The sequence below is a fragment of the Oncorhynchus nerka genome, linkage group LG28, assembly GCF_034236695.1.
Source record: "Oncorhynchus nerka isolate Pitt River linkage group LG28, Oner_Uvic_2.0, whole genome shotgun sequence".
NCBI lineage: Eukaryota > Metazoa > Chordata > Actinopteri > Salmoniformes > Salmonidae > Oncorhynchus > Oncorhynchus nerka.
This window is the reverse complement of record NC_088423.1, coordinates 77,660,928-77,676,707: the sequence shown is the minus strand read 5'-3', so window position 1 is coordinate 77,676,707 and position 15,780 is coordinate 77,660,928. Positions and strand designations below refer to the sequence as shown.

Sequence of the window (15,780 nt, the reverse complement as noted above, 5' to 3'; positions counted from 1 at the left end):
GAAATGTCAGTCAGCCAAAACCTTTTTTTTTACTATATTAAATATTACAGTATTTAATTTGCATATACCCTGCCCATTCCACTCCCCATATCCCAATTTGTGCCCCCTGTAAGTGAAAAAAATACAGGCCAAGGATAGACCATATATACTGAGTGGACAAAACATTTCCGTGACATAGACTGACCAGGTAAATCCAGGTAAAAGCTATGGGTCCTTATAGATGTCACTTGTTAAATCCACTTCAATCAGTGTAGATGAAGTAGATTTTTAAGCCTCGAGACATGGATTGTGTATGTGTGCTAATCAGAGGGCGATTGGCCAAGACAAAATATGTAAGTGAATTTTGAACTAGTTATGGTAGTAGGCACCAGGCGCACCGGCTTGGGTGTGTCAAGAACTGCAATGTTGCTGGGTTTTTCACGGTCAACAGTTTTTCCAGTGTATATCAAGAATGGTCCACCACTTGAAGGACATCCAGCCAACTTGACACAACTGTGAAAAATTTGCTCTTTTAGTATTTGTCCAGTATGTTTTGTCAAAGAGAGAGCCCCCCACTTCTATGTCATAGATGATAAAACAAAAACACTTTAGTAAATACTACAGTAATGACTGCAAAAATACTATAGTATAAACTACTGTTTTTTACTACAGTATTTATACTACAGTAAACTGTAAATACTACAGTATACTACAGTATTCAATGTAGTGTTTTTGCAGACTTCAGACTGCAAAAAAACAATACAGTGGGTAAGTCTGCAAAAACACTACAGTGAGTGAATACTATACTATTCCTACCATAGTATACACTAGTATTCTTTCATATGGGATATGCATGCAGACACAAACGTGTGTGCTCAGAGACACACACATCCTCCCCACAGTCAAGTATACTGTAATGCATAGTGTACACTCTACTTCACCCCGAACCCATACACAAGCTTATGAAACAAAGCCTGAGGTGCTAGTTAGTCAATGATTTAGACCCTTTATAGAGATAAGAGGTTGAGAGGCTGTAACACATTGTGATCCTTTTGTGTTCATTTTACATGACATTTTAGTCATTTAGCAGACGCTCTTATCTAGAGTGACTTACAGTAGTGAGTGCATACATTTTCATACTGTGTTCACACTTTAACTCAATACAGAGCTGATCTTCTCATTCTCGTACGCACCACATGACTGCTGGTTGCATCACTAGCCGGCTACCACCTGGTTACTCAACCCTACACGTTAAAGGTTGCTGTCCTATATACATAGACATTGAATCACTGGTCACTTTAATAATTGAACACTAGTCACTTTAATGATGTTTACATACGGCTTTACTCATTTCATACCGTATGTATTTTAGTCAATGCCACTCCGACATTGCTTGTCCTAATATTTATATATTTCTTAATCGATTCTATTGCTTTGAGATCTGTGTATAGTTGTGAATTGTTAGATATTACTGCACTGTTGCCGCTAGGAACACAAGCATTTTGCTACACCCGTAATAACATCTGCTAAATATGTGTATGTGACCAATAAAATGTGATTTGATTTGGTTGTGCAGAAATTGTAATGAGGAGGCATGTTGGTGCGACCACAGGTCAGGTTATAAAACTGTGTTCTCTCCCTCAGGATGTTGCAGAATAATCAGCTGAAGACTGTTCCAAGTACAGCTATAAAGAGCCTCTACTCTCTACAGTCTCTGTGAGTCCCCCTATCTCTTCACCCATCTGGAAACACACACACACACACACACACACATCTTTTAGAGACTTGAAATGGCAAAACTCATGGACATCGCAAGCATAATCATGACATTTACAATGGGAAGCATTCACTCTACAATGCAATTGACCTATTAGCTTCCTCTAGACTGGCCTGCATCATTGCACTAACCTTTACACAGCTCACACATAACCATCTGGTTACCATGCTGTCTTTACCCCCCACCACGTTGCATTTACCAACAGTTCGACATCATCTATTTATTTATGTGGTTGATTTTTGCCTGTATGGGTTTGAAAGGGATGTGTGTGGGTTATGTTTCCTAGACACTGCAGGGCTCTACAGTGCGGCCATTTTAATTATTGCTGTGTGACCTGGAATTTGAATTCAGGTACCAGTAGAAAAATGAAGGATTCTAGCTTTAATACCTCAAATATTTTTCATTGTGCTCCTAAATGTCTTTGTGTCCGCCTAAATTTTTCAACTTAGGCGCGCACATGTGCTCCTTGTAAAAATAGTCTGCGTAGAACCCTGCACTGGTTTCCAAATCCCCAGCTCCTCAGCGTCTCTTTTCTTTTGACCTTAACTTAGTGACTCTGTGACTACTGCATGTCACTCGACGAGGGACTATGACTGAGCATTACTCCATCTTTGTTTCCCTGTGCCTCTTTTGACTCTGACTGTGAATAGTGTAGGATGAGTTCCAGCTGGAAGCCTGGTCCGGGACATGCTGAAAATCCCGCTTTCTGCCATTTATCACCTCTCCAGATCCTTTCCCTCAGTCCCACGTTTTCCCTCTCTTTTTCCTTCTCTTTTTTTTGCAGGAGTCTTTTCTCTCTTAGGGGCTAAGGTCTGTAGCTGAAGTAATATGTTTTGGCAGAGCCTAGCTGGGTTTGTATAATGCCTTTGAGAGTTAGATGTCAATCATCGTGCCTTTCTGCTTCCAACACAGACTCGTAGGGAATTTAGAGGGAGAGAGAGATATGGAGTCATGGAGGTGGAAAGAGAGCTAGGGAAGAGGAGATTGAAACTTAGAGGGAGTCTGTGGAAGAGCAGAATTACAAAGGGATAGAGCTTTTGTTGCGAGGGAGAGAGTGAACGTTGTGATACTACATTAAGGAGCAGGTTTCATGAATGAGGAACAGAATGTGCAGCACCAGCCAAATACAAAACTAGTAGAAACCTTGAGTGTAGAACAAAGCTATTTAAAACCTTTTGATTGTAGTTCTCACCAGAGCAGTTTAAATAGTTAGAAATAAATGCAGAATATTTATAAGAGTAATGAAATTCCAATTTGTATAGTAACTCCATACTTTCTATACATACGTTATAATGTGGTTGTAACGGTTTTCCTCCTCTTCTGAGGAGGAGTAGGAAAGATCAGACCAATGCGCAGCGTGATAAGTGTCCATATTTTAATTAAATATATCCGAACACTGAATACAAAAGAACAAGAGAAATAAATGAAAACCTAAACGGTTCTGTATAGTATAACACAGACACAGAAAACAACTACCCACAACCCATAGTGGGAAAACAGGCTGCCTAAGTATGGTTCTCAATCAGAGACAACGATCGACAGCTGCATCTGATTGGGAACCATACCAGGCCAAATACAGAAATACGAAACATAGAATGCCCACCCCAACTCACGCCCTGACCAAACTAAAACAGAGACATAAAAAAGGAACTAAGGTCAGGACGTGACAGTAGTAGGCTATCCAATGGCTGATTCAAATATTTGCAGTTGATAAGATTAAGGGCAATGGAAAGCTGTTAAAAATGGAGGACCGTAGTGTTCATGTTATTCTACTGAGGCCATAGAAATACCTCATAAATACCATTCCTTACATGGCCCTTGATTCTCTCTCTCTCTGTCTCTCTCTCTCTCTCTCTTTCTCTGTTATGTGCTGTATCAATATGAAATGTCCTCAACGTGAGAATGTTAATGGTGGTGAATGTATGACAGGATTCACATATTGGTGTGACATAACTAGTAAGATAAAGGTTTCTAAAATCTCTTTCCCCCCCCTCCCTCTGCAGACGTCTGGATGCCAACCACATCACGACGGTGCCTGAGGATAGCTTTGAGGGCCTGCAGCAGCTCCGCCACCTCTGGCTGGATGACAACAGCCTGACTGAGGTCCCAGTGGGCCCCATGAGACACCAGGCTAACCTGCAGGCTCTCACTCTGGCACTCAACCGCATCACCCACATCCCCAACAATGCCTTTGCCAACCTCTCCAGTCTGGTGGTGCTGTGAGTGTTGCAGATTTATCTATTCCAGACCTGGGTTCAAATACTATTTCAAATCTTTCAAATACATTTAGCGTTTGCTCTAGTCTCTCTGGAGTGCAAGAGGGGCAGGGTTTGGACTCCTTGTGATCATTCTATTGGTTCCATTGTGACAGGCAAGCTCAGTAAACTCAAGATAGTATTTAAACCCATGTCTGAACTATTCAAGTCAAAACAGAGGATCTGTTCTGTGCTCCTTCCCATATGGGAGAGTTTGGGGGGTTCAACTCATTGGTAGTATACTGCAGATTCAGATGTAGCACAGACATTAGATATTTTTGGTGGAGATTTACATGTGTTGGAAGAAGAAAATGTAGGAATCATGGGTAATAGAATATAACTTTTATTATGAAAGACAGTTACATGTAACTATTTTAATATTTTTAAACAAAGTGTCAAAGGAACTAGCCCTCAGATTACACTTCTCTACCATTCAAACATTGCAGATGTTCAAATCCATTCCATTCCAAGTCAAATTAAATTCTCAGTTAAATACATCAACATACTGTATGAAGCCATCACTTACTGTGGAATGCCCCTACAAACACAAACGCACGCATGCACACGTGCACGCGCACACAAACGTGCACACACACACACACACACACACACACACACACACACGCACAAGGAAAATGCTATTGCTGCAGGGCCCAGTTAGAGGGAAAAAGGACAGAGCTGTGTCCCTAGTGGCTGGCAAGAATAAACAGGAAGAAAATACCTTGAATCCGTCAGGCTTCGACACACCAGCACTCACAATGATACCTGACTTCCCAATCACTGTGGTCTCTGGTGATAGCTGCAGAGGACATTTACCTTATGAATAGATTGAATTGGGTCTTACTACCAGGCAGGGAGTGTGGGAGATGTGAAAAGTGCTGCGTTGTTCATCCACAAAGGATGAGATGCCATGTGGCAGATTGAGCATTTTGTTTTTATGTGTGTTATATGTCAATAAGAATTGCTATATTATATCCTGCTTAAAAATCCAGACAGGTGACCTCTCGAGTGGCGCAGTGGTCTAAGGTACTACATCGCAGTGCTAGCTGTGCCACTAGAGATTCTGGGTTCGAGTCCAGGCTCTGTCGCAGCCGGCCGCAACCCGGGAGACCCATGGAGTGGTGCACAATTGGCCCAGCGTTGTCGGGGTTAGTTAGGGAGGGTTTGGCTGGCACTAGCGACTCCTGTGGTCGCCAGGAGTTTCCGGTGTTTCCTCCGACACATTGGTATGGCTGGCTTCCGTGTTAAGTGGGTATTGTGTCAAGAAGTAGTGCGGTTTGGTTGGATCGTGTTTCGGAGGATGCACGGCTCTCGACCTTCGCCTCTCCCGAGTCCATACGGGAGTTGCAGCGATGAGACAAGACTGTAACTACCAACTGGACACCACGAAATTGGGGAGAAAATGGGGTTAAAAAATATATATATATATATATAATAAAGATATATATATATATATATATATAATAAAGATGGATTCCTATTAAAACCTCCCTCCATGTTCAATCACACAGACTAGATATCCTATACATGTTCCTTCTGTTGTTCAATGTCCCTTTTGGCTCGTCTGCAACAGTAAAGTCTAATTTGAGCCGGGAATGGAATATAAATATCTCCTTTATCTTCTAGGCATCTGCATAATAACAGAATTAAGGAGATTGGGGAGAGCTGCTTCACGGGGCTAGAGAACCTAGAGACGCTGTAAGTGCATTTGAATACAAACTCATTAACAGTGTGTATGAGCCACTCACCCCCCCCCACACACACACACACTCACCCACACACCCAGAGCAGCCGGGACGTCAGTGTGTATGAGCCACTCACCCCCCCACACACCCAGAGCAGTCGGGACGTCAGTGTGTATGAGCCACTAACCCCCCCACACACCCAGAGCAGTCGGGACGTCAGTGTGTATGAGCCACTCACCCCCCACACCCAGAGCACTCGGGACGTCAGTGTGTATGAGCCATTCACCCCCCACACACCCAGAGCAGCCGGGACGTCAGTGTGTATGAGCCACTCACCCCCCACACACCCAGAGCAGCCGGGACATCAGTGTGTATGAGCCACTCCCCCCCCCACACACACACACCTACACACCCAGAGCAGCCGGGACGTCAGTGTGTATGAGCCACTCACCCCCCACACACACCCACACACCCAGAGCAGCCGGGACATCAGTGTGTATGAGCCACTCACCCCCCCCACTCACCCCCACACACCTACACACCCAGAGCAGCCGGGACGTCAGTGTGTATGAGCCCCCTTCCCCACACACACACCCAGAGCAGCCGGGACGTCAGTGTGTATGAGCCACTCACCCCCACACACACCTACACACCCAGAGCAGCCGGGACGTCAGTGTGTATGAGCCACTCACCCCCACACACACCTACACACCCAGAGCAGCCGGGACGTCAGTGTGTATGAGCCCCCCTTCCCCACACACACACCCAGAGCAGCCGGGACGTCAGTGTGTCCACTTCCTCCTGTAATTGCTCCAGGATAAATGGAGCGGAGTCCGTGATGGCTATCTGCACTACCCTCCCATTGTTCGCTTCCTCCTGCGTCGCCAGCCTGAACAGTGACACAACATCTTTAGTCCGGAGGGGACAGAGACATTCTGACCTATGGTTTAACAGCAGCCATATTAGACGTACCATGGCTGTTGTAATTATTTTTGCGGTGTCACACTCACTCAACATTGACACTGATAAAGCATAAAGAGAATTGTCTTACTTACTATAGGAGCCTACCTTATATTATGAGCACTCCAGTCTGTCATGGGAACGACACTAAACTTGGCTATTTTATAGTGTTGTGCCTGAAACTGGAAGATCAATATTTTACTATCGTTAAGGTGACCGTATGTTTGCACAGCACTGCTAGTGAATGGTTACAGTATGATTGAGTGTGCTGTGGTGTAATGATTATGAAACTCCCTACTCCTTTTGGCCCCTCAGGGATCTTAACTTCAACAACCTGATGACCTTCCCAGAAGCAATCCAGGCACTGCCCAAACTGAAGGAGCTGTGAGTATTGTCCCATGACAAACACATGCACACACACACAGTCACAAATGGAAGCACACGCACACGCGCCCGTCACTGACACACAGGGATGCACATGCGTACACAGATTCCCTTTGTGAGATTTTTAAAATCTGAAATGTCAACTTTGAGTGATTAGGTTGTTTAGTCAGTAAGTGACATGTGGCCTAGAGGTGATATCATTTTCTGCAAAAAGAGGAGACCCCTCGTCTTTTCTCCAGTGTAACTGTGGTTGCGTGCAGGCTGCAGTGTTTTTGTATAAATGTGAGCTGTTGATGTGTCTCGGTGGAGCTGTGAACCTTGGCAGGGGGAGCTGAGAGATTAATGATGGGGTCTGACTAGTGCCCCCAAGAATACACTCCTCTATCTGTTTTCCTTACCTTTGTTGCTCTCCTCTCCTGTCTGTCAGCGCTGTAGTAGAGAGAGAGGCTGTCTTAATGTTCCTGTACAATGGTTTCTTGATCCCTTGAACTTGTGATGGATATAAGAGACATGTCTACTAGATAAAGACGCAGGCACCTTAGGTACATTACCTGGTCTTTGTTTTCACAGTGTCACTGGGACATCTTGAACAATAGATCATGACTTCACAACGTTTCATGTGGACAGAAACAACTGTTCTCCAGATGGTGTCCTTTCATATTTCTGATGGAAAAACAATATTGAACAGATATGGAATTTACCATGTTTTATGACAGCAGTATAGATTAATTAGCAGTAAAACCTTCAGGCAAATAATTGACATGCACTAGATTGAAAGATGCCATCTAATGGTGAAAACTGGAATTAGCCACATTAAGTGCAGAAATCAGGAAGCTGTAGCACACAGAAGCTGTGCATACAAAATTAGTGGTCATTTACATATTGGCAACTATAACAGTTTACTTAATTTGGACCTCTCGCTTTTCCTAATCACAATTTGTATCTTGTTCAGCTGTTGCAACTGTATCATTGCATATTTAATATTCCACCTTCATCCCAAAGATTGTGGTTAGCATAATTGTTTCACTGTGTATATTTTCATTTTCCTCCAGTGGATTTCACAGCAACGCCATAGCAGCCGTACCTGAGGGAGCCTTCCACAAGAACCCTTTGCTCCGCACCATGTAAGACCATACTTCAAAGCCAGTCCGACAGTCAACAAATACTATAGAATAGAACCTTAAGCCTTCACACATTCATGTACTAGCACAGTGTTACCCAACTCCAGTCCTCCAGTACCTCCAACGGCACACATTTTGGTTGTAGCTCCAGTCAAACTCACCTGATTCAACTCATTGAGTGCTTGATGATTAGTTGACTAGTTGAATCAGATCTGCTTGTCCGGGGCTACAAAATATGTGTACTGTTGGGGGTAGTCCAAGACTGGAGTTGGGAAACACTGTACTAGTATGTACAGTTTATCATATTTACACACATAACTGTCTCAGTGACTGACTGACTGACTGACTGACTGACTGACTGCACCAAGCTGGTAATATAGTGACTGACTGACTGCACCAAGCTGGTAAAATAGTGACTGACTGACAGCACCAATCTGGTAATATAGTGACTGACTGACAGCACCAATCTGGTAATATAGTGACTGACTGACAGCACCAATCTGGTAATATAGTGACTGACTGACAGCACCAAGCTGGTATAGTGACTGACCATGGGCCCTATAAGATATTTGTCCAGAAGATGGTGCCATTCTCGCATAGTAAATTAGTTTACTGTCAGTGTCCTCTTCTCTTATCCTCCCCAGCCACCTGTATGACAACCCCCTGTCCTTTGTGGGAACTTCAGCCTTCCAGAACCTGTCTGACCTGCACTCCCTGTAAGTCCCTGTCCATATCTGTTGGAAAGCCAAGTCTGGTACTCTGAGCATTGTATTCATAGTGTTATAAGGATCTCTGAATTAACTGCTTTATAATAACAGTGTATGAAATCACCATGTGTATGAAATCACCATGTGATACAATACACTGGATATCGCTGGTGCTCAGATGCTTTTTTCATACCATGATCTAATGTTACGAGTGGACAGTTATTCCGACTAAAGTTAGTCTCTGGTCTGTCATACCTGTTTGTGTTCTAACCCTGTGAGGTATGTGTTTCAGGATGCTACGTGGAGCCAGTATGATGCAGGAGTTTCCCTGTCTCACTGGGACTAACAACCTGGAGAGTCTGTGAGTACACAATACAGCAGATGCTTTACGTCAACATACACAACTGACACTGACCAACAATGTTAGAATGAATGTGTTTGTGTTAGACAGATTGTTAGTGATTAGATTTTTTTCTGCCTTGTTTGAGGTTAAGTGAGACCGTTTGTCAGTGGTAATTAAATCAGAGTGTTTCTTTCTCAGTACTTTGACAGGCACAAAGATTGCTGCCGTACCGGTTGAGCTCTGTGAGGATCTCAAGGTGCTGCGGACTCTGTAAGTATCCCCAACCTCACCACTCACCCTTATCCTACCTTATTAATCTGTTACACATAAATGCTGGTGACATTCCAGATGACATTATTTCATCCTTTTGCCCATCAGAGACCTGTCCTACAATGAGATTGAGGAGCTGCCTTCCTTCCAGGGCTGTCTAAAGCTGCAGGAAATGTGAGTAAGGTATATTGTTGGGAATGTGATCAAGAGCACAAACACATTTTTAAACATTACACTCAAGATGACCCCCATCTTCTATCTTTTTCTGAGTGTATATTCTGTGTTCTGCCCTAATTATAGAAGCCTGCAGCACAACCACATCCAACAAATCGACAGGGACACATTCCAGGGTCTGTCTGCCCTGCGCTTGCTGTGAGTACACACACACACACACACACACTCACACACACACTTGCAGCCTATAGTACCTTGAGGCTTAAAGGTGAAGGGCCTAAGTAGATCTCATTGGAAATGAACTCAGTTCTGCTTTCACTAGCTCATGCCAGAGGCTCATTTAAAAATGCTTAATTTGCTGCCCTGATTCTGAACACATCATTAAGTAATTTTCTTTACTGCAGGGACCTGAGTAGAAATGAAATGAAAACCATCCACAGAGATGCTTTCCTCTATTTGACGGTGCTAACAAACCTGTGAGTAGGACACTGTACTGTGGTAAAAACTCAATCCGTTCTCATACAAGTCATGGTAACAAATACATTACTGTTTAAACAAATGTGTACATATGCTAGTAGTGTGTTCCAGGAATGTATGTATGCTAATATGTCCTGTTTGTTTTAGAGACTTGAGCTTAAACTCGCTGACCAGCATTCCAACAACTGGACTGAGTTCCCTGAACCAACTGAAACTCACTGGAAACCTGCAGATGAAAAATGTATTTACTGCAAAGAGCCTCCCCAAACTAAGGTTAGAATCCCAGTAATTCATCCAAATGACCTCACACTGTCCTGAACTAGATGTGAACTCACTGTAGAGCCAAACCCAATTCACTTACAGTAACTAAACTTAAGTCCAACTGTGAGGTTGGGGTCATGCAAAACTTTGAATGATAATGGTCCTATTGTGGTCTACAGGTCAGTATCAGTTCCCTATGCTTACCAGTGCTGTGCATTTGTGGGATGTGATTCTTCAACAACTTCCACTGATGAGGAGGACATCAAGAAGGTTACAGGTAAAATATGTCGTCATGACTGGTGATTAGACCACTCTTGGAATAATAAAAAAAAGTATTATTCAGAGGAGGGATAAAAAGTATATTGAAATTGATTAGCTAATTCATCTTTGTGTTCTAGGTGGAGAAGAAGTGGAGAGGATATCGATGGTCATGCACTGCTCTCCCTCTCCAGGTAAACCACGGCCACTTTATTGTCATCTACAGCATTGAATTCGGTACATCATCACATCTCTTACTAACTGAAGGCTGACTCTGTCTCTCTCCTCCAGGAGCCTTCAAGCCCTGTGAGCACCTCCTGGGCAGCTGGATGATCCGTCTGACTGTGTGGTTCATCTGCCTGGTGGCCCTGATCTTCAACACTCTGGTGCTGGCAGCCACCTTCTCCCGCCGGGCCTTGGCCATCTCCCCTGCCAGGCTGCTGGTTGGCCTCCTGGCCCTCACCAACCTGCTCACTGGGGTCTATGTGGGGGTGCTCACTGTCCTGGATGCTGCCACCTGGGGCTCCTTCGCTGAGTTTGGGGTCTGGTGGGAGACGGGGGTGGGCTGCCGGGCAACAGGGGCCCTGGCGGTGTTGTCCTCAGAGTGGGCTGTGCTGCTGTTGCCCCTGGCGGCTGTGGAGCGCAGCGTGGCAGTGAGGGCGCTCCTGGGGAAGGCCATCTCACCCAGGAGGAGCAGCGAGAGGGGGGTCGGGGACCGACGCTTCGCCCTGGCGGCTGCTCTCCTGGGACTCCTGGCGGCTGCAGCAGCCTGCCTGCCCCTCTTCAGTACCAGCGACCCTTCAGCCTCCCCTCTCTGTTTACCCTTCTCTGGCGGTGAGGGCCCTGCGCTGGGGGTCACTGTGGCCCTGGTGCTGCTCAACGCTCTGGCCTACCTGTTCACAGCAGCAGTGTACACCCAGCTGTACTGTGGCTTGGGCAGGGTGGAGCTGGCAGACCAGGAGCAGGCAGGGGCCGTACGCCATGTGGCATGGCTCATATTTACCAACTGCATCTTCTTCTGCCCTGTTGCAGCCTTCTCCTTCGCCCCTCTACTGGCCAGGTCTGGCACCGCAGGGGGCCCTGAGATTGCCAAGTCCATCACGCTCATCTTCTTCCCCCTACCGGCATGCCTTAACCCCGTGCTCTACGTTTTCTTCAGCCCCGCCTTTCGGGAGGACTGGCTGCGGCTGCGGGGCCATGGAGCTGTGGCCCGGGGGGTGAAGGCTGGGCAGTGTGCAGGGGGCTCTGGGGTCGTGGATGGGGACGGAGACTCCTCCACACGGCTGGGCTATGACTGTGGGGTGTACTCCCAGCTCTGTGGGGAAACAGGCATGTGTGAGCGCTGCCAGGCGGCTCTACATGCCAGGACCTCTTCCTCCTCATCATCAGTCTGCAGACACTTGGTAAAGTCCCACAGCTGCCCTACCCTCTCAGCCGGTGCGGCAGTGGGCCAGCGTACGGAGGGATACTGGGCAGACAGCGGCACCCTCTCTGCCCAGTCAGAGTACGCTGACGAGGGGGACTCGTTTGTGTCCGACAGTTCAGACCAGGTGCAGGCCTGTGGACGAGCCTGCTTCTGCCAGAGCCGAGGGCTCCCTCTGGTCCACTACGCATACAACATACCTCGCATCAAAGACTGAGAAACTCTTCAGCTGTGTGTGTGCATCTGTGTTTGTTTGTGTGTGTGTGTGTGTTGGACACTATAACAAAAAGAAAGGTTTGTGATACACAACAAAACATGTGCAGGGTCCCTGCACACAAATCATTCAGGAAGCACTTCTTTAATCACTGTGTGAACCAGACTTAACCGTCACAAAAAGGGAATCTGGCATTAAATGAGACTTCTTTGAGACCTGAGACTTTTGGTCAACTCTTGTTTTGCCCTTCAGGATTTACAACTGATTCCTGTGTGTGATAACACCAAACTGGCTGTCAAATGTGTAACAAAAGAGGAAACCTTGCCACCAGTGCCTGCTTCTTGGTTTAGAGCAAACTCATTGTCAAGGTGTTACAAGCCTGAATTCATCTGTCACGTCTCTTGCTAAGGCAAGGATCTATGTGCCATCCTTTTGTAGTTTGTTTTGTGTTATATGTATATTGTGTTTATATGTTGTCATTCCCTGGTCTGTCGATTTTAAAGCCTTGCCATAATCGCTATTCATTTGTATATGTAGCAAATGTCATCATAATCCTCATTCTAGGGTTGTTTTTCATATGAGAATGTAACTGAAAGGAGAATTGTATGGAAGCGGCTTTAAATGAAGGTGTTAAATATAATCTGACAGCTGCATTTTCAGCCCTCCCTTTGTGAGCCAACTGACTGTTCATGTATCTTCACATGCCCTGTATTCATTCCTCAAGAGTACAAGTCCAATTACTTAAATGTTGATTATCTTTGACAATAAGTGTCAACAATACTTCCTCGCTATGAGTGATAAAGTCTTGGATGTCCCGTGGGAATGGAAGAGAGCACGGTTTTATCAACAGTCTTCCCAGGTTGTTGTGGAGACTTTTATGACTTTGTTTTGTCTCTTGGACTGAAAATCATTTAGTTGAACTGTGCTTTACCCCCAGGGTCGTTCTAATTTATAGCTTAAAGAGGAGCAGAATGTCTGGGCCATGGACAAGGTTATTTCAGGTGCCAGGAAGTTGGCTTTGAAAGGTGAGTGCAGCATGTACCAAGTGCAAGCTAAGCCTCTGGTGCTGAATGTTGATGGCACACAAAGGCCTTCATTTCTGGATTGTTCCCTGAGACAGATCGCATTATAGTAAAATATATATTTTTTCTTCTCTTAAAATGGACATAATTGTTACTCACAGCCCATTAATTATGATCAAGATGCACACAAGCCCACAGCTCAGCTGTGTTGCCAGTGTAATGGATATCATGGTGTATGTTATGATATAATAACAACATATGTTTCACTATGAAACATTTTATTGGATCAGGTTTGACTATAGGGGAATGTCTGTTTGATGTGCACGAGCATGACTTTGCGTATGGGGCCTGCACCATACCGCACCCTAGGAGCTTGTATCCACATGTGTAATTCATGTGAGCGCTCAGGAAATTAGGCAATGTAGGGAAGCCTAGACTCCCCTCAACACTTTGTTAATGTGTCCATATTATCAAGCTCATTGGCTATTGAAATGATATCACAAATGTTCTTATTTTTGAATGGATTTGTCCATGTTTTGACTGAGTGTAATTTTAACCCCAACCAACTGTCCAGATTGTATTGGAGATGTTTGAAGCCCGTACATGCAAATTCCAAATCGGTGTGTATTGCTGTTTGTTTATCCATATTTAAATTATTTTTGATAGAAAAACCAATAATCAAGAATGGGATGGATTGACTAACCATGGAAGCTACCTCTTCTACTTTAGTGGCTACCAGCAGTGCTTTGTAAGGTGTGTGTTCTTATGCTATTGATATTTTGTTATGAACTGTAGGCTTTGTTTGTAAATACATCGTTGTACAGCGTCACTGAATTTAAGTCATGCTTTTAGTGGGAGGAATGTACAGTATGTACTGTATACTGTGATTTTTGTAAACCAAACTATATAAAACCATTTGCTTAAAAAAAAAAAGCTTTATCTACAAGATTTCTGACACACACACTCTCACTCATGCTTATAATATATTTGCCCCACAGTGACACACAGTTGAGTTGGACTGATTTTGACCTTGTCAGGACGGTCAGTGTTTTTCTTTGCCTACAGTGTTAGGTTCTGTCTGACTGACTGACCATAGTGCCACTCAAGGGTGCTGTTGAAATTGTCAAGGCTATAAATGTCCCACAGGGCACTGGCACCTCTCCCAATTGGCTCCTCTGGCTGAGTTTCAAATCAAATTGTCACATACACATGGTTAGCAGATGTTAATGCGAGTGTAGCGAAATGCTTGTGCTTCTAGTTCCGACCATGCAGTAATATCTAACAAGTAATCTAACCTAACAATTTCACAACAACTACCTAATACACACAAGTGTAAAGGAATGAATAAAAATATGTACATAAAAAATATATGAATGAGTGATGGCCGAATGGCATAGTTTGTTCATAGTATTGTATTGTTTAAAGTGGCTAGTGATACATTTATTTTTCCATTATTAAAGTGGCTAGAGTTGAGTCAGTATGTTGGCAGCAGCCACTCAATGTTAGTGATGGCTGTTTTACAGTCTGATGGCCTTGAGATAGAAGCTGTTTTTCAGTCTCTCTGTCCCTGCTTTGATGCACCTGTACTGACCTCACCTTCTGGATGATAGCGGGGTGAACAGGCATTGGCTCGGGTGGATGTTGTGCTTGATGATCTTTTTGGCCTTCCTGTGACATCGGGTGGTGTAGGTGTCCTGGAGGGCAGGTAGTTTGCCCGCGGTGATGCAGTGTGCAGACCTCACTACCCTCTGGAGAGCCTTACGGTTGTGGGCGGAGCAGTTGCCGTAACAGGCGGTGATACAGCCCGACAGGATGCTCTCGATTGTGCATCTGTAAAAGTTTGTGTGTTTTTGGTGACAAGACAAATTTCTTCAGCCTCCTGAGGTTGAAGAGGCGCTGCTGTGCCTTCTTCACCACGCTGTCTGTGTGGGTGGACCATTTCAGTTTGTCCGTGATGTGTACGCCGAGGAACTTAAAACTTTCCACCCTCTCCACTACTGTCCCGTCGATGTGGATAGGGGGCTGCTCCCTCTGCTGTTTCCTGAAGTCCACGATCATCTCCTTTGTTTTGTTGACATTGAGTGTGAGGTTATTTTCCTGACACCACACTCCGAGGGCCCTCACCTCCTCCCTGTAGACCGTCTCATCGTTGTTGGTAATCAAGCCTACCACTGTAGTGTCGTCTGCAAACTTGATGATTTGAGTTGGAGGTGTGCATGGCCACTCAGTCATGGGTGAACAGGGAGTACAGGAGAGGGCTGAGAACGCACCCTTGTGGGGCCTCAGTGTTGAGGATCAGCGGGGTGGAGATGTTAACTACCCTCACCACCTGGGGGCGGCCCGCCAGGAAGTCCAGGACCCAGTTGCACAGGGCGGGTCGAGTCCCAGGGTCTCAAGCTTAATGACGAATTTGGAGGGAACTATGGTGTTAAATGCTGAGCTGTAGTTGATGAACAGCATTCTTACATAG

At 45.0% G+C, this 15,780-nt stretch overlaps 1 protein-coding gene across 2 annotated transcripts in view; it reads left to right on the top strand.

Annotated features, from left to right (window-relative positions):
* LOC115113706 (leucine-rich repeat-containing G-protein coupled receptor 4-like) overlaps positions 1–14,139 on the top strand; it is a 31,537-nt gene extending 17,398 nt beyond the window's left edge. For both annotated transcript variants that reach the window (XM_029641643.2, XM_029641645.2), the window contains exons 4-18: positions 1,624–1,695; positions 3,760–3,975; positions 5,638–5,709; positions 6,972–7,040; positions 8,093–8,164; positions 8,806–8,877; positions 9,161–9,229; positions 9,410–9,481; positions 9,590–9,655; positions 9,782–9,853; positions 10,060–10,131; positions 10,280–10,405; positions 10,573–10,670; positions 10,792–10,845; positions 10,943–14,139. In XM_029641643.2, the coding sequence (XP_029497503.1) occupies positions 1,624–1,695; positions 3,760–3,975; positions 5,638–5,709; positions 6,972–7,040; positions 8,093–8,164; positions 8,806–8,877; positions 9,161–9,229; positions 9,410–9,481; positions 9,590–9,655; positions 9,782–9,853; positions 10,060–10,131; positions 10,280–10,405; positions 10,573–10,670; positions 10,792–10,845; positions 10,943–12,291 (2,551 nt within the window). In that variant the 3' untranslated portion in view covers positions 12,292–14,139. The remainder of the gene's footprint in view (positions 1–1,623; positions 1,696–3,759; positions 3,976–5,637; positions 5,710–6,971; positions 7,041–8,092; positions 8,165–8,805; positions 8,878–9,160; positions 9,230–9,409; positions 9,482–9,589; positions 9,656–9,781; positions 9,854–10,059; positions 10,132–10,279; positions 10,406–10,572; positions 10,671–10,791; positions 10,846–10,942) is intronic.
* The last annotated feature ends 1,641 nt before the right edge of the window (positions 14,140–15,780 follow it).